Source organism: Poecilia reticulata, linkage group LG8 (genome assembly GCF_000633615.1).
Source record: "Poecilia reticulata strain Guanapo linkage group LG8, Guppy_female_1.0+MT, whole genome shotgun sequence".
NCBI lineage: Eukaryota > Metazoa > Chordata > Actinopteri > Cyprinodontiformes > Poeciliidae > Poecilia > Poecilia reticulata.
This window is the reverse complement of record NC_024338.1, coordinates 19142431-19168175: the sequence shown is the minus strand read 5'-3', so window position 1 is coordinate 19168175 and position 25745 is coordinate 19142431. Positions and strand designations below refer to the sequence as shown.

The 25745-nt window shown below is 41.3% G+C and overlaps 1 protein-coding gene and 1 long non-coding RNA gene across 4 annotated transcripts; one reads left to right on the top strand and one right to left on the bottom strand.

Annotated features, from left to right (window-relative positions):
• On the bottom strand, window positions 1–22947 carry LOC103469022 (integrin alpha-3-like). Of its 3 annotated transcripts, XM_008416481.2 has the most exons (29): window positions 22760–22947; window positions 21680–21849; window positions 15287–15414; window positions 13008–13093; window positions 12767–12897; window positions 12587–12693; window positions 11839–11937; window positions 11549–11608; window positions 11316–11469; window positions 11029–11222; window positions 10862–10950; window positions 9936–10069; window positions 9787–9858; window positions 9644–9705; window positions 7058–7194; window positions 5760–5903; window positions 5590–5687; window positions 5223–5391; window positions 4326–4412; window positions 4169–4248; window positions 4018–4095; window positions 3646–3745; window positions 3403–3576; window positions 3196–3318; window positions 2868–2978; window positions 1925–2023; window positions 1725–1850; window positions 1464–1606; window positions 614–696 (listed from the first exon to the last, which is right to left on the bottom strand). In XM_008416481.2, the coding sequence occupies exons 2-28, from the start codon at window positions 21835–21837 to the stop codon at window positions 1496–1498; spliced, it is 3111 nt and encodes a 1036-aa protein (XP_008414703.1). In that variant the 5' UTR covers window positions 21838–21849; window positions 22760–22947; the 3' UTR covers window positions 614–696; window positions 1464–1495. The 3 variants fall into 3 exon arrangements, with proteins under 3 accessions (XP_008414701.1, XP_008414704.1, XP_008414703.1); XM_008416479.2 differs by lacking the exon at window positions 1464–1606 and having other exon boundaries at window positions 1–696; XM_008416482.2 differs by lacking the exons at window positions 1464–1606; window positions 12767–12897; window positions 13008–13093; ... (1 more) ...; window positions 21680–21849; window positions 22760–22947 and having other exon boundaries at window positions 1–696; window positions 12576–12647.
• On the top strand, window positions 5911–9086 carry LOC103469021 (uncharacterized). Its single transcript, XR_534288.1, has 3 exons — window positions 5911–6579; window positions 7860–7987; window positions 8481–9086. It is a non-coding gene; the product is annotated as an uncharacterized LOC103469021 (long non-coding RNA).
• Window positions 22948–25745: the final 2798 nt, after the last annotated feature.

The window sequence follows — 25745 nt, the reverse complement described above, 5'->3', positions numbered from 1 at the left end:
AATAGTAAAAAAAATACTTTAATATCATCAGCATACAGACAAAACATCCATTGGCACAGCAGGGAATTCTAAAACACACAGACTAGAGCTGCTTTCAGTGGCTGTCAGAAATTACAAAACTGTACACCCATGTCTACAGCACGAACAACACTGGACCACGCAGCACCTGAAGGCAGCAGGACAAATTTACAGACGAGTCATGAAGGCAGCATGGACAGAAACGCTGACCCTGCAGCAACATCAGGTCCTTAAAGGAGCATTCCAATATTTAGAACATAGCCCTTCAAAATAAAACCTTGCTGGATCAGTTGATCCTTTCCAGTGGCTGAGGGCCAATCAGACACAGATCAATAAAAATTGTACCAATAAGAAATCTTTGAGTTCGCAGCTCCACCTCTGAGTGAACTCAGGGTAAACAGGTGAAGCGACTGGCAGCAGCCTGGCAGTGTTGATCGGATTTGGTCCGGATTGGTTCAGTTTGGTATAAGATCCGTTTCCATGGATACCAGAGGTCTCTCAGTGGCTTTCAGTCCAAATGGTGACCCAGTGTTTCTGGATCTTCCGGTTCTGGGTCGAGGTCACTTGTTCCTGGATCAGGAAACCATCATCATCGACATGCTGCTCGGTGTTACCCATAATCCTCCTCTGCTGGAGCACCGCCGTCTGCCACGCCTCAGGACGCACAAAGAACTGACACTGCAGGAAAAAAAAACAAACACAGTTTCCACTCAACCACAGCGAACAGGTGGGCAGGTGAGCAGACTGACTGGTGAACAGGTAAGTAGGCGGACAGGTGAATGGGTCAGGATTAGGGCAGGTAAATGTGCAGCAGATGTGAGAATCAGAGACCAAACAGCCTGAAATGTCTTAAGCTTTATGGTGAACATATTCTCTGATTGGTTAAAAACATCTAATGATGGGCGTGGCCATATAGCAGCCATGTTACTAACCAAAACATGGCTGCTAAATTTGATAAAGTATAAATTCTAAAGAAAGAGACAGACAGAAAACTAGGAAGAAAGACGGAGGTTAGTTCCTAATTAGCAAGCGGTACTAACCCATCTATAAAGCAGGCAGTAAGAACCACAAAGCCACGTTCTTGCAACTATCTGTACAGTCAGTAAGCAGGCAGTAACCAGATTGTAAGGACAAAGTAAGTTGTTCAGTGTTCCTTAAAGCAGCGCTTTGTTGCAGCAGTCAGTAAGTGGCAAACAGTCGGGCTGTGGTTCTGGCAGCAGGAGCCACCTGCAGCAGCTTGTGCAGTCAGTAATCAGCCAGTAAACACAATGTAAGCAGGCAGCAAACAGTTGTTGGTTCTTTAAGCAGGGCTTTCTTGTAGCAGTCAATAACCAGGCCGTTAGCAATCAGTAAGCAGCCGGTCAGTGGTCCTAACAGCAGGGCTCTCCTGCAGTAACCAGTACAGTCAGTAAGCAGTCAGTAAGCAGCCGGTCAGTGGTCCTTACAGCAGGCCTTTCCTGCAGCAGCCTGCCTGGCCTCAGAGCTCCTCGGTCAGCTTGTCCATGTCAGACGGTTGGCTCTTCATGTGGGCCCTTTGGGTCTTGGCCTCGTACATCTCCCTGGTGCTGGCTCTCTTGAAGAAGCCACACTGAACAGCAGGGGGCAACATAACAATTTACCAACCGGGGTGAGCGACGCCATGGGGATGAGATGATGAGAATGTCTCATGTGGTGGATCCTGAAAACCAGCGTCGGGCTTCACAAACCTTCCAGAGCAGAACGCAGATCAGAGCCAGCAGCAGAACTCCAGCCAGGACTGACACCACTATGATCCACCAGGGGGCGCCAGAGTTCAGCTGCAGCTCAAACTCTGGGTAAATGTTGACCTCGATCTGCAGACAGGAAGCAGAGACTCAGGGAGAGTGCAGCAGGCCGTCAGGCCGGGATGGGAGCAGCAGGGTGTTACCGGTGAGGGGGACGACTTCATGGTGACGGTGCTCTTCGTGGTCTTCAACTTCAAAGTGGCCTGGCCTTGAACCAACACACTGCTAGCATCTCTGTAGTCCTGAAACACAACGGGAGGCTTTCTACTCAGAGGCCACTAGGGCACTGCAGCTCAATCTACAGTTTCACATACTAATATTCTTTTGTCAACCATTTTATTTGTTTGTGTTTAGGGTTTGGTATGCATTGGACAGGAAGTGACCATGACTCTGGCTGAACTGTTGCTCAGAACCAGTGGTGGGCACACTTATACTACTCTGCTAATTTTTCATTTAGCAAACTTTCATTTATCTTCCACAAAATTTCGCCGGATAAATTCTAAAGCATTAATTTATTTTGCTGCTTTGTGAACTTTCAGTTGAATACAGTTCAAGATCTTTGTTTATTGAGTAATAGAATATTAAATAATGGAAATACTAAATATAACTTTATTCATGACTGAAAATATACATGTATATTACATATAATTGATGAATTATGTACAATATATAATTACAATTTTGATTAGGGGTTGACGTTGCGAGTGATAACAGTATTAGCAAGGAAATGCATCATGAAAAAACTTGTACATAAAACAAATGGCTAAATCTTTGGTTAAGATTTCTTCAACTAGTTAGACATTTATATTCATGCTTTTATTTTGAAATAAGTGAAGCCTGTTTACACAGTTTCCTCTCTTCGTGTTCGCTCTCTTTTTTCTCCATTAACTTTATTTCAAGCAAGAAACATAAAGGAAGAAAATAAAAACCAATAGAGAACAACATAAGTAAGTTATAAGTGTTTATTTAGAACTCATTATCATTAGCTTCCACTAAATACCATGTAGCACTTTAGCATTAGCAGGATTTATGGTTAGCGCTACTGACATTTAAACTAACAGACGATCACCGTTCTGGTGACGGTACCTCAATCATGGTGGAGTTCCACAGCCGGCTCTTCACCGTCAGAGTTGCAGAGTTGTTCATGTTGAGCAGAGGACACGAGAACTTCACACACCTGGCCCCGCTGCTGCAGTTCTGCAACACATTAGGATGATCACTTTTCTTTTGGACTCCCGTCGACCTGAACCAGCTAAACCATTGACCTCCATCAGAAGGTTCTCTCTGTTTAGCCTTCAGCGCTAACTGCTTTTTCAGAAGCCTGGCTTTTTAGCTGAAGCTACAATGTTCAATATGTCAAAGTGGAAATCTTCACTTTGTGGACATGTTAAACTGTCCGTTCTCAAGTCTTTACCAGTTTAAAGGTCTTCCTCTGTCTCTGCATGCTGAGGACTGGGAGAGTTTTCTCTTGTTGTTTCCTTTCCTCCTCTCCCTTCATCCCCAGACTCCTCCTCATCATCCTCTCATCATCGGACATCTGAACAAACAAATGCATACGTCAAGCATTTATTCTGACTGTTATTTTGAAAACAGTGTCTGAGGCAGGTGTTGCCATGGTTACCACAAGCTTCAAAGGGTTGATGATGTCGCCGTGTGTACATTGACGATTCGAGGTGCCTTCCAAGCTGATCTCTGTCAGGTACAGCAGCCACTTTCCGTTCGCCACCTCCTTCGGCCAATCAAACTCGACCTCCAGGTCGCCAAGGTGACCTAGAGGCTTTCCCTGGACGTGAACCTGTTTGGGAACACCTGGTTACACCTGTCCTGTCTCTGGTTTGGAGCAGTCCGGATCGTCCAAACAAACCTGAAAGGTGAAGACCGCCGGACTGCCCACGTCCTCCGTGCTCTTCATGGCACGCTCACCAACCACATGACCACCGAAGAAGACCGAACCCGGTTTGATTCTAACAGGAAACAGCCAATCAGAGGACAGCTTCAATTAAACTACTTTATTATTTACTTTGATCCAACAGAACAAAACCTGCTACTCTATAATCCATTTAAAGTAAAAAAATTATTCACCTGTTAAGTTTAAGGCCACTAGATGGCACCCTATCACTAACCTTTAGTGAGGTTTGTTTTTACCTCATGAAGCTACATTGTGTCAACCTACTGAACGCAGAATGGTACCCGTTTCCCTACCAGCTGTTCATCAGTAAACTGAATCAGTTCTTACAGAGTGAGAGTCGCCTGCAGGGAATACTGCACCAGCAAGGAGACGAAGACTGGAGACAGATCTGACTGGTTGCTGAGCCTGAAGACACAGAGACACACATCAGCATCCGGCGGTACAAACTCAGACCGAGACGTTTGAGTGGATGCCCTACGTGGACAGGACCAGCTGAGTCTGGATTTCCTTGGTGTCCAAAGCGATTGCAGATGGCTCAAATTTAATGAACATCTCAATCTGGAACACAGGAGCAGAGAGTACAGACAGATTGTGATGCTACAGCTGGAACGCCACATGCAGGAATGGGTATTTACCTTCTGGTTGCTTCTGAAGGGGTTCCCCAGCTGACAGAGAAGAGAGGCCCCTTCAACAGAACACTCAATGGCTCCTGAGCTGCCCCCCTGAAACAAACAAAAACACAACAAAAAACATAAAGACCCAGATCCTTCAGGGTTCACTCGAGTCTCCTGTGGTTTCTCACTGGGACTAGAACGGTAGGCAACTGAATTCCAGTGTTGAAGTGTCCAAGAAATGTTCTGGGTGTGACTGATCAGATTAATACCCAATGAACTCAAGATTCATTTGGAAATCAACTTTTTAGTGACAGAACTCTCTTTAGCAGTCAAACCAAACCCATTCCTTCTGTTGTACTGGAAGATTCAGGGAGTTTTCAGCCCTGATACTTTGGTATACTTTGTTCGATTGGGGATCAAAGTGGCAACATTCATAACATTTTCAGCTGCTGCGGTATACTTTCACATGGTGCCTGTTCCTGTAGTGGTGCTGAATCAAAACCAATAAAGGAAAAGACACAAACACCTCCTAAAAGACATGAGCGCAACTTCCTTCTTCACATGTTATTAAAAATGGAGTGGTGTCAGATTTAAATAGTTATACAATTTCCCTTTTGACTTTGGTAAAAAGCCTTGAAGTATTTCTCCAGCTAGCGCTAAACGCATGTATGTTTTGGCTGTATTTACCCATAATGCCCTGCGCTATATTCTGCTCCCTCCTTTTGGAGTGGTCTCCTGTCCTTTTGCCATTCGAATCGCATCAGAGTTCACTTCAACCTGACTGATATCAAGGTTTGATCGCACATTCAAGACATTCTGGGCAAATGAACTGGAGTTGGATTAATGCAGACTAAACAGGACTGGTGTGGATCCACTGTAAATTTTCACCACAGGAATTAAAAATCTCATCTTCATTGCCTTTTTGTGGACTCCAGAGTAAACAAGCGACGGCGGGACGCTGATGTTGAGGACAGTGTTGTGGGCATCCTCTGCCAGTCGACCTGGTGACGCCGTGTTGCTGACGTTGACCTCCAGAAATAACCTCCTGATGCTGCTGTTGTAGTTCAGCAGTTGGTTGCCGTCCTGCCTGGAAACAAACGGATCAACAACAGGACATCAAGAACCTGATGTGGCTGGAGGAGTTTTTAGGCCCTGGTTGCAGGACGGACTCCAGCTGGTGGTTGTCATAACTTCTTCATCTTTACCCCATCTGTATTTGTCTCTATGGTAACCAGTTTTGATCAGATCAATATTCTGACATGATCCGATCAGCTGTGTCACTCACATGGGGAAGGGTTTGTGATCCTCATCTGTGAACCGGGCCACCATCTGAAGGTTACTTTGACAGACGTTATCAGACCCGCAGGCCTTCTCGATGTGAATCTGAATGGTGAAGAAAAGCAAAAATCAAGCAGTGTTTCAAAAGATATTTCTCTTAAAGCAACCGGATCTGACCATGGTTTTGATGAGTGGAGGTGTCGGGCTTAGGATGGGGAAGCGCTTCAGATTCTGAACAACATTGCTTCTGTTGGGAAGTTTCTCATTTAGAGAGACGTTCAGGGAGAACACCAGAGGCTCCACCACGTTTTGGATGGCACTCTGCAGAACACAGATAAACAGAACATTTTATTTAGTTTACCAGGACATGGGTCAGGTTTTCCAGCTGATGAAGAGATAAACACAGCAGATGTGGAAGTAAAGTAGTCAGAAATCAACCTATACCTCCTGAAAGTCCAGCATCAACCAACCACTTAAAAAATGGGATCCGAGTTTCTAACAGCTTTTTGTTTTTGTTTAAACTCTGGAGAACAAAAATGTGGACTCTGTCACCAGCAGACTGATTAACACGTCGCAGCGACGTTTGTCGCAATTTATTGGACTTATCTCTACCAGCAGAACTTCCTCTGACCCGATTGTAGTAAGAATTTCACAGATATCAAACGCAAGTGCCAGAACTCCAGACAGAAGCGGATATAAAAGCTCTGATTGATTGAAGAAGCAGCATTTAGCTGCAACTAGAAACTTTAACATGTTAACTTTGATTAATTAATTACATAGATATTAAGTTGTTAAACATTTCAACGCAATGAATCGCAATTTCTTTTTTCCACCCAAACATCTCGAGCCGGAACCTTTGTATCGTGTTTCTGCTACGGCCGTAAATCTGACGCACAAGTAGCGTCCGCAAACAACATCGGGGTAGACGACAAAGCCGCTTCTCTTGATTCACTGGGGATTAATTTTTGCTTTAAGAAACGATCTGATGTGACGCTGGGTAAGATTATCGCTATGTGAATATTGCGCTAAAAGCAGTTAGCATATCAGCGAAGCCTAAAATAGCATCGCAATGCTAAACATGTAGCAGCACAGACGTCCTGACGTCAGCATCCGCAGTCTACTTTTCTACTGGATCTTTTTTCAAATGATCAGCACTTAAAAGCTGAATTGTATAATAGCTCTTCATTTGAAGCTGTTGGTTTCTATAACCTAAATAGAAACCAACAAAATGTCTTTGTTGCTGAACTCATATGTTTATTTATTCAATAATTTAGCAACAAAAAGGGTTTTTGAATTGAAAAACTTGCTCATTTTGTTAATGTGTCATTTATATATTAAAATATGATTCATTGCAATTAGCTGATTACAGACCCTTCAGTTAGCTCAGTTAAAGATTATAAGGTGTATTATATATAAGGTGTGCGATGAGCTCAGGTGCCTGCAGGTGGCGCTCTACCTATGTGTGCATATCTCACCAGCAGTCCGGCTTTCAGGGTTTTMCACTTTCCATTCCCCACTGACTGGATGCTGGAGTACACGCTCTGTCTGCTGTCATGGAAACGGAGGCGGGGCGAGATACTGGTGACGTCACCACTCACAGTAAAGTTCACAGCTGTGAGAGAAAAAAACAACAAAACTGAAATCAACTAAAGTTACAACTTAAAACAAGACTTCAAGTTTGTGGATATTAGAAAAAATGGTCACATTCGGCATTTTTTTTTAATTCAACTAATTAAGCCTTTTTATCCATTATCATAAACGCATTGGAAGATGCAAATAAACAAGTAATTCAGTTTTTTTTAATACATATATTTCATGAAATAAAATAGCATTTCTTTTGGGTACACTTGATTTTTTTTAGTAAAGGCTGCACGTGCAGCTAAAAAATCCTTTAAACATCAACATGTGAAGCGCTCTGCCCTTCCTGCTTGACGTTACATCAGTCCAGTGTAAACGTCTTTTGCATTGATTAAAATTTGCATTTTAAATGGTGCTTAAAAGTAGAATTTTTTTTTTTTCTTTTACAGAATTTGAACCCAGTGAAGCTTAAACTAGGCCACTTGAGCAGTTCTGGGTCGAACGTATTTACAACCAAACCTTTCTTTTCTTGCATGTAGAACATATATATTGTTTGTACAGTTTTGGCTTAATTACTTCTGTGAGTATATTGTTCTTTCAGCTAGCGGTCTTTTTTGAGTTAATTAAATATTACTAAATTAGTTGATGATTATTTCAATAACCGATTAATCGCTTCATAAACTTTCTCCAACATTTCAGGAACAGGTTTGTGATGATCCAGGACGACAGAGCAGGCTAAGGTGACAGCAACACAGATGAAATCTCACTCAGAAGGACAAAACAGAAGCCAACATGCTGGGATCAAATCCTAAAAAGAACAACACCTGGTACCAAACTCAACCAACTGTCCCAGATGTTTGGTGTGAAGAAGTTTATGTGATTTATCAGGGAATATTTAGAGGCTGTTTCTCACTGAGACAGCCAGGGGAAGTTAAGTCCAGAACATTTTCCTGATCTTCATGTGACAAAGTGTCTAATAATCTAATTAGTCTGAGAATTACACTGATTATTCCATCTAAATCAGATTAACTAACCCAAAACTTCAGATGAGGAACTTCAGGAAATCAAGATGAAGCAAGAATATTAAAAATGATTAGACTTTAAACAAAATGTGCATGAGGTGACCGTTTTACTCTCAGATGATGATCACTCCACGTCATCTACGACCGGTTTATTCACCTCATGAAGGGGGTCACCTTGACTCCGATTGGTCGGATTAACAACAGCGCACACACACTCTCACAGACCTCCGCGGAGAGAGTGAGTGTGTGTGTCAGACGGAATAATATCCGTTTGTTTAATGCGATTTATCATCCACAGAAACACCGGGACACTCAAGGACACGCCGTGATGTCATCTGCCGTGTGGGCGGTGCAGGTGTTGTCATAGCAACAGGGTGACCTTTCCTCACATTGGACAAATTAACACAATGAGGACATGCAGCTCATCAGATATGCTGATTAACAGCAGGGGGTTGATTAGCAACATGCGCAGGAAGCAGCTGTCATTAAGCAGTGTAAGTGAGCTTGTTGCATCGCCAGCTGCAGGAGACGCTCCAGTTCGACTCCACCAACGTGGCGGTGAGGGTCAGTCGGAACTGCTGAGTTTGACCTTGAAGCCAGAAGCATCCAGGTGAAACAGCAGCAGGAGAACGACCGCCTCTGGAAAAGCACAGAGGAAGTCTGCAAACCAACGCATCTCAAAGTCTCATTCACAACATTCACAGGAAATGGAGAAACTTTGGGATTGAGGATCACAAGAAAGACTGAATTATATAGCAGTCTACCTTTGCAACTAACTATTATGTTAGTAATTGAATATTTATTATTTGGATGATTAACTGATAAATTTACACATTCTGGTGAATTTTTTAGGTTTACCACTTGAGCCTCACAATTTTAACTAATTCTACCCAAATGTACTTGATTTTCCTCACTTCCTCAACATTTTAATTAGGGATGAAACGATTAATCAGGATTAATCAAGGATTGAAATAATTGTCAACTAATTTAGAAAGCAATTAATTGGAGTACTAAGACTAAAAAAAACATTTGCTGAAAGAACAACAAAGTCAAAGCAGTAATTAAGTGAAAACTACAAAAAATATCAATGGATGACTCTGAAAATTAACCAGTTAATCACAGAAAAATTTACACGTTCTGCAGATTTTTAATTTTACCACATAAGACTTTTTATGCAATATTAGAAATAAATTTAAAAAATGCAAATTTTGGTGAGTAGAACATATTAACAGACAAGGTTTATTTGATCTTAAATGCAAAATGTGTATATTTTTGGTACAGTTTTGAATTAAATATTTTCTGAGTATGGTATTCTTTTAGCAAATTTCCAATTTGTTAACTTTAACTAAATATGTCAATTATTATTTCAACAATCAATAAATCACAAATGATTGTTTCAGCATATGGTTCTACTTTTTAAAAACCTTCATGTTGCTCATCACAAATAAACTGCAAACTCACAGATGCTGCTGATGTTTTCTCCAGCATTGAACTTGAAGAAGAAGCACACCTCCACCTTGATACTGAGAGACAGACCTTGTTAATGATAATTACCACAATAATAACGATGAAGGCAAACATGAACAGTTTCCTCTGATTCTCACTCGGTCTTATTTCGGGCGACCACACCTGGAGAAACTCTTAACGTGGCGTTCAGCTGGATGACAGGGCGAGATCTGAGGAACCAGCAGAAAATGAAGACCTTCAGCTCAAGCAGGTGAAGCTCTGCGTTAGAGAAGCTCTCCTTCAGTACCTGAGGAGGGCGACGGTATCATCCAGAGAGCCGACCAGCAGGTCTGGGTAGTGGTTTCCATCAACATCCACACCAGGAGCCAGGGAGTACCCGAAAGTCCTGAACCCAGGAGATACAGAACGTCCTTCGATCATCTGAGGGGGACAGGTGAAGGGTAACAGGTGAGGTGGTTGAATTACTAACTTAATTAGTGTTGGTTGTAGTGACCATTTGTCTCTAAACTTAAATTCAAAAATCAAAAAACTCAAAACTCGAAGATGATATAAAGAAAAGGTGAATCAAATAGTCACCTGATGCACCGTGGATTCTGGTTTACCCAGCAAAAAAGGATCAAAGGTCAAAATATAGTTCTTTGGTTTTATTTGCAGATCAGGCAAAAGGTTACAGGCTTCTGCTCCTATTCCTGCACCTGCTCTCTGACTGACAATAGAAACCGATATGACTTATTGGCCGATTCTGTAGGCTGGTAAAAAACCTTGTGACCACCCACGTGCATAATATGCTACCTAAGACCCACCTATTTATACCGTGAAATACCCACATCCCAACCTGAAATTAATTAACTAATTAAGTGAATTCCTAATCAAAGAACTTATTCTAAACATCAAATTAAACAAAAATTCTAATGATAAATCAACTAGGAAATAAACAAGAATAAACTAAACAATTTAAATTCTAAGATTTAACCAAAAAATGGGAAAATAGCTCCTACATTGGTAATTAGTGGAAGGGTTTCAGTATCGATATAATCTTGGGGTCTGAGTTTCTTTCTGGCATATACCCATATGCTTGGGCTCATAATCTGGTTCAGGGGATAAAGAAACTCATCTGACTGGTTGGGATTGAGGTAAAACCTCCTCTTACCTCCTCTAGATGGAGATAAGTGGAGCTGGAGTTACCCGTGGAGAGCATTGTTTGTTTGATACCTGACTCGGTTTTGCAGAGATTCCGTCTTTGCTCCCAGTCCAGATCATCACGCATCCAGTATCGTGAAAAGGAGCTCCCACTGCAAAGTCTGAAACACAACATCACATCACATCACCCCAACTGATTACTGATTATTAGACGTCAGCGTTGTGCTGCTGCCTCTCACCCTGGTAGCCATCTTGGTTGAGGTCCCCTGCTGCAGCAACAGCCATTCCAAAAGCAGATCCAACTGAACCCATCAGAACCACGGTGGGTTCAGAGTGGAACCTCCCTCCTGCGTTCATGTAAACATAAACTGCCCCGCCCACCTCCTGCTGGCGGTTGAAGTAAAAAGGAGCGCCCACCAGCAGGTCTTTCCACCTGCAGGCCAAACAACCAAACAGGAAGTGAAGCGGTTTTCATCAACCGGATCAGATCTGCGTCTGTCATTGCTGTATCAAGATGATTTCTCACCCATCGCTGTTGAGGTCTACGGCTACCACGACGTTACCAAAGTATGAGCCAACCTGCTGACCTCGTAGAGTCTGCTGAATCACCAGATCATTGGACCGCTTGACTGCCAGCATCACAGAACCACGGGCGTCCATTTTATTGTCTCTGGGAGCCCCTGTTCACAAACACATCAACACATTGGTCAGAACATCAACAGACCCCAGGAGCTGATGAGGAATGAAGGTTGGCTTCACCTGCTACGATGGTTTGACTCTCTGCAGAGAGAAGATGAAGAGCCTGAGTGACCGAGTATCCTGCAGGAACACAGTTTAGTTTTTAAGATGCTTCAAAATGAGAGCAGCTGCAGTTTGATGTGTTTGACTGGCTATCATTAGTGTAAACATCACCAGAAAGACCTAAAACATCAAGGTTTTCAGGCACCGTCTGAGCTTCCCTGATGCTCATCAGAGAAGATGACATCTTGAGAAGGAAGGAAGCTCAGATCAGGTTCTCGGGAGAAGAGTCAGTGAAAGAGAAAGCTCACCTAAATAAATATTCCTATAACTTGAGTTCTTGTAGTCAAAGGAGTTCTTTGACGAAATAAGTTCATTGTTCGGATCCATCCAGAAGGCATAAACATTTCCTGGAACACACACATTAAAAAGTCAATAACACTGGAGAAAAGAAATTCATGAAACAAGAAAGGAATTTTATTTATTCTCATTTGAAAAATTGCTTCAAAGTTCTGCAGAGACCAGAACACATCCTCCATATCTGTACATGCCTCTGATGTAAACTTCAATGTATCTGAGTTGGGACCTCATTAGGTCAAACCAATTTAGTCTCTATAAAACTTAAACGGCTCAAGACCGTTATCTCCAACTTGGAGGTGCTGATTCTTATTCCAGCTGCTTCAACTCTCAACTGGGAAATGGTCCAGTGAAAGCTGCGATCTGATGAAGCCAACAGAACCACATCGTTTGCAAAACGCAGAGACCCACAAGGCCACCAGAACGGTTACCCTCAACACCTTGGCTGTGTTCACAAACCAAATCAGCGACAAAGGGCAACCCTGAGGGAGTCCAACTCTTGTTTTGTGGACATGACTCGGTGTATAATGATGGCGCCTGCAGGTGCACGTCACTAGCTATAGCAGCTAACAGGCGACGTCCTATACAGGAGTACATATCAATGGGTCTGAATGGTTGTGGACGTGGAAACCTGGAGGTGAGGAAGTAACCAGACATATGATGGTGACATCATAGAGGGGCGGGACTTAACAGAACAGGTACCCCGCCAACTGTAGCTCCCAGGTGAGCCAAAGATGGCGTCGGTGTGCGTGATGAAGGCGGAGATTCCAAAAGTGCACATGCCCTCACCAGTGTGATCCTTCCTGTAACTAAACACACACACAGGTACAACAGGTAAGGGTAGCCTGTCCCACATACTAAACATGGAGTCATGTGACCTACTCGCAGTGCTGCTGTATTTGCTCCCAGTTTAGCGGCTCTTCATCACGACGTGGGCCGATTCTATGGAGATAGCACCGGCCAATTAGCTTTCTATCTCCTTGGTACACCCTGACGAACCGGTGCCCACATGCCTGCCAAGACACACGGTTCACGTTAAATTATTACAGTTTGTGGTTAACAAACATTTAATTACAGCAGAACGTTTGGTTGAAATAATCAGCCAATGAGAGCAGAGCCTCACCAGGACCCTCCCTCCAGGTCGGCCCTGACTGGCTACTGTGACGCCCAACCACATGTCCTCCAGCTGGTCCTTAGTGGGGTCCAGGTCTGCAACAGCACAAAGACAGAAAACTGGTATAAAGTACTACAAAGAGACATTTTACCCTAGAAAAGGTCTCAGATTGAGGAATTTGACTAGGCCGTTGCAACCCATTTGATTCTTTCATTTATCAGCCATTCAGTTGGAGATTTGAGTTTGGGATCTGTAGGAGCCATTTATTCTTTCTTGGGTTTATCGCCACCAGGGGGCGTATTTATTTTGAGTTCTGAGTGTCTGATGGGGGATGGGTTATTTAAGGTCAACCATGATTCTGTTCAGGTGTGGTTAATRGGTAGAGGCAAACAGTTTTCTACTGTGCTTGATTTTGGATGTATGTCGAATTTATGTGGATCTAAATGGAAACAGTGAGACAATGGACATTTGTACTGGCAATAMATGACTTTATTTATGTCAAACGAAAAGTTCGGCATCCTGAATCTTAATTGAGCGCACGTAAAACCAACGCCTTTCAACAACAACCACCAGTAGCCTAAAATATAGGATTTTAGCCGCTACAGGATCATTGTTCTGTCGATGACCCTGGTTGGACCAACATTCAGCTGTTGGACATTTGATTCTAGAATATTTAGGCATAGAGATGAGTTATGGTTCAGGTTCCCAAATGTACTTGGAACAAGACGTTTTCCCATGTTATAAGTGATAATCTGCTAGAGAACAATGTACATTTTCATCAATATTATCAATTATTAACTCACAAAAACTCTCCTATATCTTGCTAACATGTTATAAGTTCCGTCTTATTTCAAATGGAAAAAGATGTTTGCACTAGAAACTAGACTACACTAGTTGGTAAGAGTTCATGTTTTGCAGTGTATTCCTATTCCCTGTGGCACAGTATCTACATCATCAGTCATCTTGCACCAGCTGTCATGCTTTAGTCTATTTGTTTTTATTTTTGTGTGTTAAATTTGACCTCTGGGTTATTTTTACAGTGAGTACTGAATATACCCCACGCAGGATCTTAATAATGGGAGTGTGGTTGTGTTGTTCTGAAACAGACAGCAGCTGTCACAGCTCAATGACTGATGGACTACCCATAATGCACCAAGATGGCGATAAGATCACAGGCGGCAACGAATCAGTCAGCTAATGAACTGAAAGTCCAGATCCAAGCAGCTCAAATGGGTTGTTTTCTTCCTGAGTCATGGCTGTCAGGCTGATGGGATGATTCACCTATCATGGAGGAGCTACCATTAATCAGCTGTTTTAACTCTCTTGTTACTTTCTTGCGATGTATTAAAACTACAGTTTATAACTGGGCTGATGTCATTTCAGTCCAATGTTCTGCCAGGACGTCTTGGATCAAGTCATCCATGTTTGTTCTACCACCTACACTGCAAAACCGTAAAATATTTAGTATTTTTCATCTAGTTTCTGGTGTTTATATTTATATTGAAATGAGACAAAAATAATTTAAAAGTAACTTTTCCAGTAACCCAAATAAACTTGTGTTAAGTCAGAAGATCTTGACTGTAGATTAAAAAAAAGTTTTGGTTCAACTGGCAGATTTTTTATCACTTAAAACAGGAAAATGTCTTTTTAGAAGTAAAACAAAATCCCAACTAATACAATAAAACTAATACATTGTAATCTATATTCAAGAATTATTGACCTAAAACAAGCATATAGTATATCTTGATGAATAGTTTATTTTGTTGTATTTCATGTGTACTAAATTAAGATTGTGTGTTGGTTTGTCTTTATTTAATGTAGTGTACTTTTGCAGTGTACTGTAGCACTGTTTTGCAGATAAAAGTCTTTAAAAGCCTCTGCAGTGGGAGCTGTGCGTCAAACCAAAGTTCACTTCAGGCTGAGCTCCAAAATCCAGAAACCTCCTCTAAGAATAACCAGGATGTTCAGATCCCTGGATCAAAACGGTTATTCAGGATTTGTTGCTATAAAACTGAAAGTTTTGGAGATCCTGAAGGATCTTTGTGTCCGTATCACGTGGCCTTATGTAGTCTAAGCTTAATTTGCTCCTTTGTTTTAGCTGTTGTTTTTCTGAGAAAGGCCAGTAAGGATCAAACTTCCACCTTATTCCCAAAGATCAGTTCTCCACTCTACTGGGAATTTGGGAACCAATTTTCATGAACAAGCTGTTGGCCAACGGAGGCTTCAGAGTCTCAGGAAGACATCCACATCCCTCGGTGTGAAACAGGAAGTTAAGAGGGGGAACTTACTTTGATCTATGAATTTTATCCTGCTGCACTCTGATGGGTTAGCCGTGACCGGGCAGCTGTACACGCCTCCTGTCCGATAGGCTGCAACGTGAGGCTCCGCCTTCTCCCTGGGAGCGCCGACCAATAGCCTGTCAGGAACAGAGGTAGGCGGGGTTACCTGATTCCATCTTATTTTTAACATTTTGATGTTAGAAGTGTTTGTTTCTTTTTGCTGCAGATGCATCTTGTACTACAAACAGTCCAGCACTAACTAAAGAAATACTATTTTATTTATTTTGAACAGACAAAAAGTAAAAACGCTTTTCAGACAGAAAATGCAGTATTTTCTTATTTAAAAGAGGAATTGAATTGTTTATTTGAACATAAAGGAACAGAAGTTGTTGCATTTTAGGCTGGAAAATGTAAATTTTTTGTTTAAAAAATAATAGAATTATTTGCTTAGTTGCATCTTTTATATTTCTAATGTTGCATAAAACGGATGAAGTGGTGAAATTAAAAATCTGCTGAATATGCTATTTTTAAAAATCTGATTAATCGATTAATCGCAAGGAATATTTGAACGATTAATTGATTATTCTGACGATTAATTGATTAATCATCCGATTATTTAATCAATTTGGGCATTAATTGTCAGATAACTAATTGATTAATTGATTACTGAAATAATTGTTAGTTGCAGCCCTGGTTAGATGTTCGGTGTTAAAGAAACAGTGTTTTCAATCCTAAATATCTTCCTGATCTTGATTGATGGCAGTGACCCGTCATGGTTCTCTGGGTTTCCAGGAATCACAACCTGAGCTTCCCAGTGGAGGTCAATGATGCTTAAAACTGACTGTTTTTATATTTGAGTTACATTTCTTTTGAGTCTCAGGATAAATGGAGTCTCAAGGACAGACGGGACACCCAATAACACAATGACAGACTGAGGACAAGTGTCTCCCTCTGATTAGCTGAAGTCATGTGACATAAATCAGCTGGAGGACAACAAACTGTTTGGAGGTCAGTGTGAGTCAAGCGTGACCGGATAGGACCCATCCTGACTGGACTGAACTGGAAACACTGGAACAATGAGTCCAACCAGCTGGGAATTCATTTAAAGGTGACCTGTTGTGCTTCCTTGAACAGGTTAGGACAGGTTTAAGATGTAAACAAAACATGTTTACTGCATCTTTTGCACAAAATCATTCTTAGAAAATTAGATTTTAGTGTGATCAGTTCAGAATGAGTTGATTTAGGCCGTCTTGTCACTTTAAATGCAAATAGGCTGCTGCTGGCCACGCCCCCATACTCAACGGTTATATTTGCATGTGGAAATGGCTGCAAACAGACGAGTAGTTATACACCCATACATCTCTGAAAAGCAGAAGTGGAGCCTCCTGCATAACCAACAAGAATGCAGCTAGTGGTTTCCACATGGTAAGTCAACAACAAAACGCATGTCTTTTCCAGCAGCCATTGTAGAGCACATACAGCGGTAAAACCAGCTGAACAAATGTACTGGAGCTCCACTTGGGTTGCTAGGTAACGGTGCAGTGCCTGCTTATTTGTCTCATTACATTCTGGAGGTTTTTGAAACAGCTCATTCTGCAAACACCAAAAAACTAACTTATTGCCAAAAAACAAACAAAAAAAGGTTGAACTGTTTTTAGAAGCACTTGCCTGTATAAAAGGAAGTACAAAAATGTACATATTGTGAATTTTGGACAATACGTCCCGTCACAGTGAGGACTGGACGTCGCCATGGAGACAGAACGACGCAGCATTCACGTCTTTAAATGCCAGAGGGATGGGTGGCGCCTCTTACTGACAGGAAATCTGTGGGTGTGACCACTTCCTGTGTTCACTCAGATACTTTAACTCTCTGTGACCTCTGACCTGTTCTCTGCTCAGGTCGGTTGCCATGGTGATGGAGTCACAGCAGTGTCAGAGAAGAGCAAAAGCATCTATAGGAGATAAGTTATTGATTCCAGGATTGCCCTCCATGTCTCCTGGGAGAACTAATCCAGAATCCAGAAATTTATTTCAACGACTTCCAACATTCCTCAGTCCAAACGGGACTTCAGACGTCTCCTGGCAGAACTCAGAGTCCATATTCTGCTTTCAAGAACCAATAAAACCCCATCGGCTCGCCGGATAGCCAATCACGGCGCTTGGAGTCTGATTAGAGGAAACTCCGACCTGCAGCACCTGAACCTCCAGAGGAACATCACTCTGTGCATGAGCTACACCCACAGCCAATCCAATTAGCGGACATAAAGAGACGGTAGCCATGGCGACCGTGGAGACAGACAGCTGGGTGACCTCCGGTTGAGCCGCGCGAGGATCTCCTTCAGGAAGCGGCAGCTCAGGAGGGGATGAGAGGCGTATGTTCAGAGTCGGAGCAACATGGAGCAATCAGCTGCTCAAAGGGAGGGGGAGTGTGTGTGTGTGTGTGTGTGTGCGCGTGTGTGTGTGTGTGCGTGTGTGTGTGTGTGTTTGTGTGTGTGTGTGTGCACAGGGGAGAGGGGGCGTACCATGTGACCTGTCAGCGTCTACAACTGCTTAAGCTCATAGTGAGGCTGTATGTGATAAACTGTCCTCCAGAACCAGCTCAGGCTCCCAAAATAAAGTTTGTCCACTTCCTAAAGTTCCTTCTTATTAAAGTTTACTCTGCAAAAACACAAAGTCAAAAAGCTAAATCTCAACAAGCACTTTTGGTCTGTTTTCTAAGACTTGTTTGAAATAAGACAAAACTAACAGGTAGATTGATTTTAGTCAAAAATTTCTTAATATTGCTAAAAAAAAATAATACAAGTTCTTTGGCAGATTATTTCACTTATAATGAAACATTTTCCCAAATTATAAAAGTAAAATAATCTGCCAGTGGAACTTGTACTTTTTCATCAATATTGAGGAACTACTGACTTAAAACAAGCTCATATATTTTGCTGTAAAGTTGCTTGTTAGTTTTGTCTTAAACTGTTTTGTTTTAAATGAAATGAATAAATTCTATAAAAAAAAAAAAAAAAAAGTGTACCAAGATATTTGCACTAAACATAAGTTGTAAGATTTTGTATTTTTGTTGTCCAACTAACCTACAAATCAACTTTTTTTACAGGTAAACTGTCTAAATTGGTCATTTATGTTTCTGTTTTTATGTTTCTGTTTATATATTTGTAACATTTTTGTGTAAATTTGTTTTGTTCTGCATTATTCTGTCTCACTGCCGGCCTCCTCCTGCCCAGCCGTTCCTAAGCAGTTGAATTTTCCTGTTAGTTGCAGTGGAACAGCTTAACTTTGTTATTCTCTGCGTTCGGATGTAAAACCGTCTCAGTCAGATTCACACGGCTCCGGCGGCGAACACAGAGCGACACCGGAGTGGATTCTCACTCCTGTCCCCTGATCCCACTCCCACAGGAAAATTCCTGTCCCATCCCACTGCTGGTGAAATTACTTCCACTCCCACTTTTCTTCTTTTAGTCTTCAGGCAATACACTAAATATTTATGTTCTTGTCCCTATTCTTTATTAACTTGCTTTGTTTTCTGTGGTTTTAATTCAAAAGATGTGAAAACAAGAATAGTTTGTCTGTGATAACATAGGGAGGCATTTATACCTTTGACTATAAGGGCTCATAACAATTATGTTTTCAGTTGAGATTTATCTGTCAAAATACAGCAGGAAAAAAATAAGAAATTATTAAATTAATTTCAGAAATTTTGGAGAAAAAAAACATGGAAGTTTCTGAGTTTCAGCAGTTTAATTTTTTCTACTTTTGAAACTCAGAAAGTTCAAATCTTTTGCTATAAAATTTCTGAGATGAATTTAAAAATTTCTGATATTTTTCCAGCAAACATTTGACAGTTAATCCTCCATGGAAAATCTATAAGCTTTTTTGTCTTGTTCCCTTTAGTAAAAGTTTTTGTTTTTTTCATCAAAGGTATAAATATTTCCGTATTCAACACGTAACATAGACAGACTCCAAAGGGAAAAAAACACAAAAATTTCTGTGTTTAGAAAGTCAAAGTTCTTCTGCTTTTAAAACTCAGAAAATTAATTTTTTTCCAGAAAATTTCTGAGATTATCTCGCAAATTTGTGACTTTTGAAATTGTGAAATTTCCAAGCTTTTTGTTTGAAAAAAATTTGGAGATTTTTTGGTGGAAATTTAATCCTTGATATTTTCTGTTTACAATGATCCTATAAGACATAGAAAAGTCTCTTGTAAGTTAGTTTAATCTTATTCCATATATTTGCACTACAAAACAAGACCAAAATTAGTTGGTAAGATTTTGTGTTTTTGCAGTGTAGGAAGCAGCTTATGGTTGCATGAAAGTCTCCAACAACAGAAAAAGAGTCGCTAGACTTATGTTTTAAAAAAAAAAAACATCTGAAAAGTCAACAAAAAGTGTCAAAGTGGATACATAAGCACAATATGATTTTCTGGAGAAAGCTTTTGTTTTCCATTGTGGGTTTTCCATATAATCGTTTCTGATCTGAAGCTGTTGCCTGATTCCTGCGGCTCCTTTCTGCTGGAGCTGCTGCTGTTTTCTCAGGCTGCAGGAGAATTCAGACTCATTATTAACACTGCAGGGCATTCACCTGACTCCCTGTGCTGCACATTCACACACAGCTCTGATCTGATGGAGCCTCCTCATCATGGTCGGTTATCCACGTGAGTCTCATGGAGCCGGATCAGCAGCAGCTGGATGGAGTCGGCCTCCTCAGAGGGAAACCGCTTATCACAAACTGGGAGATAAAACTGGACGGAGTGGAGAACCAGGAGAAACTCTCAGAAGACTGGAGACTGCATGGAAATCTGAGGTCCAGACCTCTGAGGAAACACAGACTGATTGGTTCTGACCCGGTTGTAGTTGAGCAACAACTCCTCCAAACTCTCACAGCTGGTTTCATGAATCATAAGCAATAATCTGATGAAAGTAAGGAATAATATTTGAGTTATTTTGGTTTGATCACCCAGATCAAATAGGAACATAATTCATTAAAAGTGACCTATTATGCTTCCTTGAACAGGTTCGGATTTGTCTACGGTCGATACAAAACACATTTAATTAAAGCTTTTGCACAAAACCATTCTGGTCAGTTCAGAATGAGCGTACTGTCACTTTAAGTCTATAAGCTGCTACTGGCCACGCTCCCGACTCAATGTTTACACTCACACTCAAACAGATGCACATTTATGCAGCCGTACATCTTTGAAAAACAGAAGTAGAGCCTCCTGCACAACCAACAATAGTACAAGTGGTTTCTGAAAATTCACTAGGACAAAACGGTTGTTTTCCCAGCGGTAAAACCAGCTGACAAAAGGTGGTAGACCACCACTTGGGTTGCTAGGTAACGGGGCCAGACATGGCTGGGGTTGCTAGGTAACGACGCAGTCCCCATAAGTTTTTGAAACAGTTCATTTTCCAGGCACCGAAAAACATTGACTTATAGCCAAAAGAACTGTTGTGGGGATTTTTTTAGTGTTTGGCTGGTTTTAGGAGCAGTTGAGACGCAAATGAAAAATGTCCAAAATGTGAATTTTTGCATTTAAAAAAATCCCCTTTAAAATACTTCTCTACTGCAAAAATGTATTTTCTGTGATTTCACTGCATGGGTTTGATTGCAGATATGAATAATAGCAGCGCAAAGTGAGGAAGTTGGGCTATGAATTGATGAATGGTTGCTATGTGGGTTCTGAACTCTGCAGTGCATTAATGAACCGTTATCTCCACTCAATAAAAGGTTCCTGTCTCTGCAAAATGAAGCTGTAATAACATTAACTCTGCTGAGAAACATTTCATATCTCAAACATTCACAGGGAACCCAGACAACTGCTGTTAGAGATCTAGTCACGTATGTTTCAGTGCATGAGGGCCAATCAGATCACAGATTTATTTAACGCTCAGAACAGGAAGCTGAGGTTTCACATGGCTGTGAGCAACGGCTCGTTTCTGAACGGCAGTTTGCGTTTATGCGGACACACCTGAGACGTTCAGAGGAGAGGAGAGGAAACACACAACCAACAGAATGTCATAAACCCAGGAGCCGAAATTCACAACCTGAAAATGTGAAAATATGAATCTGCTAACGAATCTTTACTCCAAATCCTCAGATGTTTGGAAAAAAGATTCCTGGAATGAATTATCTGATTCAAGCAGCTTCTGAAAAAAAAATTATATCTTGCTAATTACTCAGAAGATGTTGACATTGGATTATAACTCAGATTATGTGATGCATTGTGAGGAGTAGAGGATCAGATGGGCGCAGGTGTGTGGATTAGAAGGACAGGTGTGTAGATTACAGGGGCAGATGGATTAGAAGGACAGGTGTGTAGATTACAGGTGCAGGTGTGTGGATTAGGACAGGTGTGTAGATTACAGGTGCAGGTGTGTGGATTAGGCGTGAACTCACAGGTATTTCCCCGTTTCCAGATCCTCATGCAGAGCAACAGAGAATCCAAACAGATTCTTGCTCCCGATTGCCTTCAGCACCGGAAACGACGTGTCGATGTTGATCGCCACGCTCACACTGAGACAGACGCTCAGCAGCACAAACATATCTGTTGCCATGGAGACTCACACCTGGAGGGAATGAGAACCTCAGTCACGCTAACAATTTTATCAAGGTACACTTCCCATTCAGCAACAGCCAACAGAAATGATGTGCAGAGCGCTGTAAACTGATTGGCTGATTGGATCTGTAAGGTGATTGGCTGTCACCTGTCTGCTGATCTGCAAGGTAAGAAACTTCATCCAATCACAATCTTTACCTCTGTCAGCTCCAGTCATTACAGGTAGAAACTAGAGATCAAACCTGAAATCTGAGTGTAGTGATGAACCTTCAGAGTCACATAAAGACGGTAACAAAGCCAGCCTTCTGTCACCTGAAGAACAACTACCTTTGTTTCATAATATCTGTAACATTGATGTGTACTGATGATTTTTATCTTAATGTATTTAATAAATTTATGATCAACAGATGAAAGATTGTATCGTCACGTTCTGTTTTATTCTATTCTATTTGGGTGGAGATCTATATGCTATATACTCTTTGTACTGTCATTATTTTTTTTCTAAAAAATCTTTGTGCAAAGCTAAACTAAACAAACATACATGACATGACTTGACTAAGACAGTTTCCACTCTTCATATTTATGCACATTCAGAAACATTTTTATGCTTTAATGTTTAAAATAAGAAGTTGTGAACATTTAGTCACTTCTGAAACACCCCTGATATTTGATTAAATGTGTTTTTCCAAGTTGCATCTCAACTAAATGCTTTCTGGATCCACAAACCATTTATTTTAACTGGTTGGACAATTTTACCAGTTTCTCTGCTGAAGAAAAGGATTCCAACATGCTGATTGGTCCCTGTTATACTTTAATCGTCTCATTTTGGTGAAACAAAGTGAGACGATAAGCCGTAGGACACCTGCAGCTGGAAAATGACTGCTGCTCGGTCAGCTTACAGAAACAGGATGAACTCTGACCTGAAGCTGCTCCCTGATGTTACTGGGTGAAGGGATCTGTCCAGATGTCCTCGTCCTCCAACTGTCTGACTGCGGCTCTGCTCCGTCCGACTTCTCCGTCTGCTGAAACGATCTTCTGCACGCGCTCAGATCAGCCTCTCTCTGTATCAGGTCTCCCTCTCTCTCTCTCTCTTTCTCTCTCTCTCTTTCTCTCTCTCTCTCTCTCTCTCTCTCTCTCTCTCTCTCTCTCTCTCTCTCTGTCTCCTTCATTCTTATTCTTCAGCTGTGCTCGCTCGTCCTGAAATGAAATCATGTCTGAGTGAGTTAACCCACCCACACACACACTCCTGTTATTAGTGTGTGTGTGTGTGTGTGCGCGCGTGTGTGTGCGTGCGTGTGTGTGTAAAAGTGAATGTTTTTGTCTCACACTCTCAGCTCAGTTTATTTCAGCTTCCTGTCTTTGTCTTACTTCCTTTCTCATTTTTCTAATTTTCACAAAGACGCATACACACACACGCACACATCCCTACAAACCTCTGAGAACGCTCAGTGACATTTATCTCTTGTCAGGTGTTGATCTGGACGTTTTATCTGCATCAAGGACGAGTTTATCAGTTTCAGCTCTAACTGACTCCATGGACTGATAAAAAAACTGTAGTTTCTGTGCTTATCATAGTTTTTAAATGTTAACAGTCAAACCAAGGTTCTTCAGGGACAGTTTGATGTTCAGGTCTGTCATGTTTTGATGACCACCGTCACTGTGAGAGGTGGGCAGAGCAGCCAAAAAATTATACTACAGAAAGAGTAGCAGTACTTTAACAAAAACACATGTTTGTTTTTCATTCAGTGGGTAGAAAATCCAGAAATTTTACTCAAGTAAGAGTAAAAAGTATAGTGTAGTACAAATACTCCTAAAAGTAAATTTAAAAAAAGTGACTTAAGTAAATGTAACTAGCTGCTACCCACTATGCTCATTGAAAATTGCACTTCTTTGCAGATCTGCTGGTGAAAACAGGGTTTCATCCTGCTGCCCCTCATCATCACTCTGCCTCCTCTGTGCTTCACCTGAGCTAAACGAACCTGCATCATTACGTCAGGATCAGAGTTTCGTCACAAAGATGAACTGATGAACTTCCCAGGTTATCTGATGCTGCACAAAACCCAATCAGAGGAGGCAGCTGGCCCGTCTCACGATGAAAGGCTTCAGGTGAGCTGGCAGGAAACACATCAGAGAGCATTCATTACTTAGCTTCGCTGCTGATGTCACCATGGAAACCAGAAGACGACTGAAGGTGCTGATGCATGACAAGAGCTCAATTGTTCCCAGTATGAGTGTTTAAGTAACTTGTAATAACATGGTAAATGTTTAGAAACAGAGCGACGTCCCTGCTCAGTCACCCAGAAACCAGAAAAGACCGGAAACTTCCTGAAGCAGTCAAGTGTTTAAAAACTTACTGGAACAGTAAAGAGTTACAGCCACAAGGAAACAAAAACTGCCTAAAAAGCCTTAAATGTTGCAGACCGTCACAGATCAGAAACCCTCCAAGAAAGTCATCAAGAGCCGGAAGCTAGCTAATTGAAGCTAAACTTCCTGAATCAGTCATCAAGGGTCTAGCATTTCCTGAACGAGGCATTAAGGTTGTGAAACTCCCTTAATCCATCTTCAACGGTTGAAAATATCCCAACACAGCAACAACATACCTGAAGCCACCTGAAATACCTTCAGCTGGGTAAAACTTTGATTGAACCTGGATGAGAAACCCTCAGCAAAAGTCATCAAAAGCCAGACATTATCTAATTAAAGTAGTTGTCAAGGGTCCAGACTTACTAAACAGCCTTTAAGAGCTTAACACTTCCTTAAAGAGTTGTCAAGGGTCCGAAACTTTTGGAAACAGTCAACAACTTCAAGAAACATCAGTTAAGAATTTAAAACTTTCTGACTCACATATCAAGGGTCCAGCACTTCCTGAAACAGTCATTTATGTTCTAAAACTTGGGGAACTATTTTCAATGGTTGGAAATATCCCAAGACAGCAATGAAGGACCTGACAGCACCCAAAGACTTTGAGGGCCTAAAACTTCCTGAAACAGCCATCAGAAATGTAAAACGTCATGAAGGTTGTGAAAACCATCTTCAATATCCTTACATACGTATGAAGGAACCTACAATCACTTGAAAAATCTGCTGTGAAGCTTCCTGAAAGTTATCGAGGGCCTAAAACTTCCTGAACCAGTCATCAATGGTTCAACGCTTCCTGAGACAGTCAACAATGGTCTAACATTTCCTGAATAAGTCACTGAGGTTGTGAAACTTCTTGAAATGTCCGGAAATGGAAGACAGGAATCACCTGAAGGGCCTTTGACAGTGTGAAACTTCCTGAAAAAAATCAACAAGAAAATAAACCTCCCTGAAACAACCATCAAGGGTCTACTACTTCCTGAAACAGTCATTCAGGTTCTGAAACTCCAGGGAACCAATTTCAATGGTCAGAAATATCCCAAGAAGGCCTTGAAGGTGCTGGAAAGCCTTCAAGGACCTAAAACTTACTGAAACAGACATCAAGATGCTAACTCTTCCCAAAATAGTCGTGAAGGTAATAAAACTTCCTAGAACCGTCTTCAAAGGTCAGAAACATCCTTAGATAGCAATAAAAAACCTAAAACAACCTGAAAATCTGCTGTGAAACTTCCTGAACCAGTCATCTGGGTTCTGAACAGTGGTGGAGAAAGTACTCAAAAAATGTACTTAAGTAAAAGTACAAATACACAGTCAAAAATGTACTTAAGTAAAAGTACAAATACACAGTCAAAAATGTACTTAAGTAAAAGTCAAAGTACCACATTAACATTTTACTTAAGTAAAAGTAAAAAAGTACTGGCTTTTAAAAATACTTAAGTATTAAAAATAAAAGTACTCGCTGAATGCATTACCTAATCGCTAATATCATTAAGTGTGCCGATCGTATTTAATTTTAATACATCAGAAATGTGCCATTTTAATTAACAC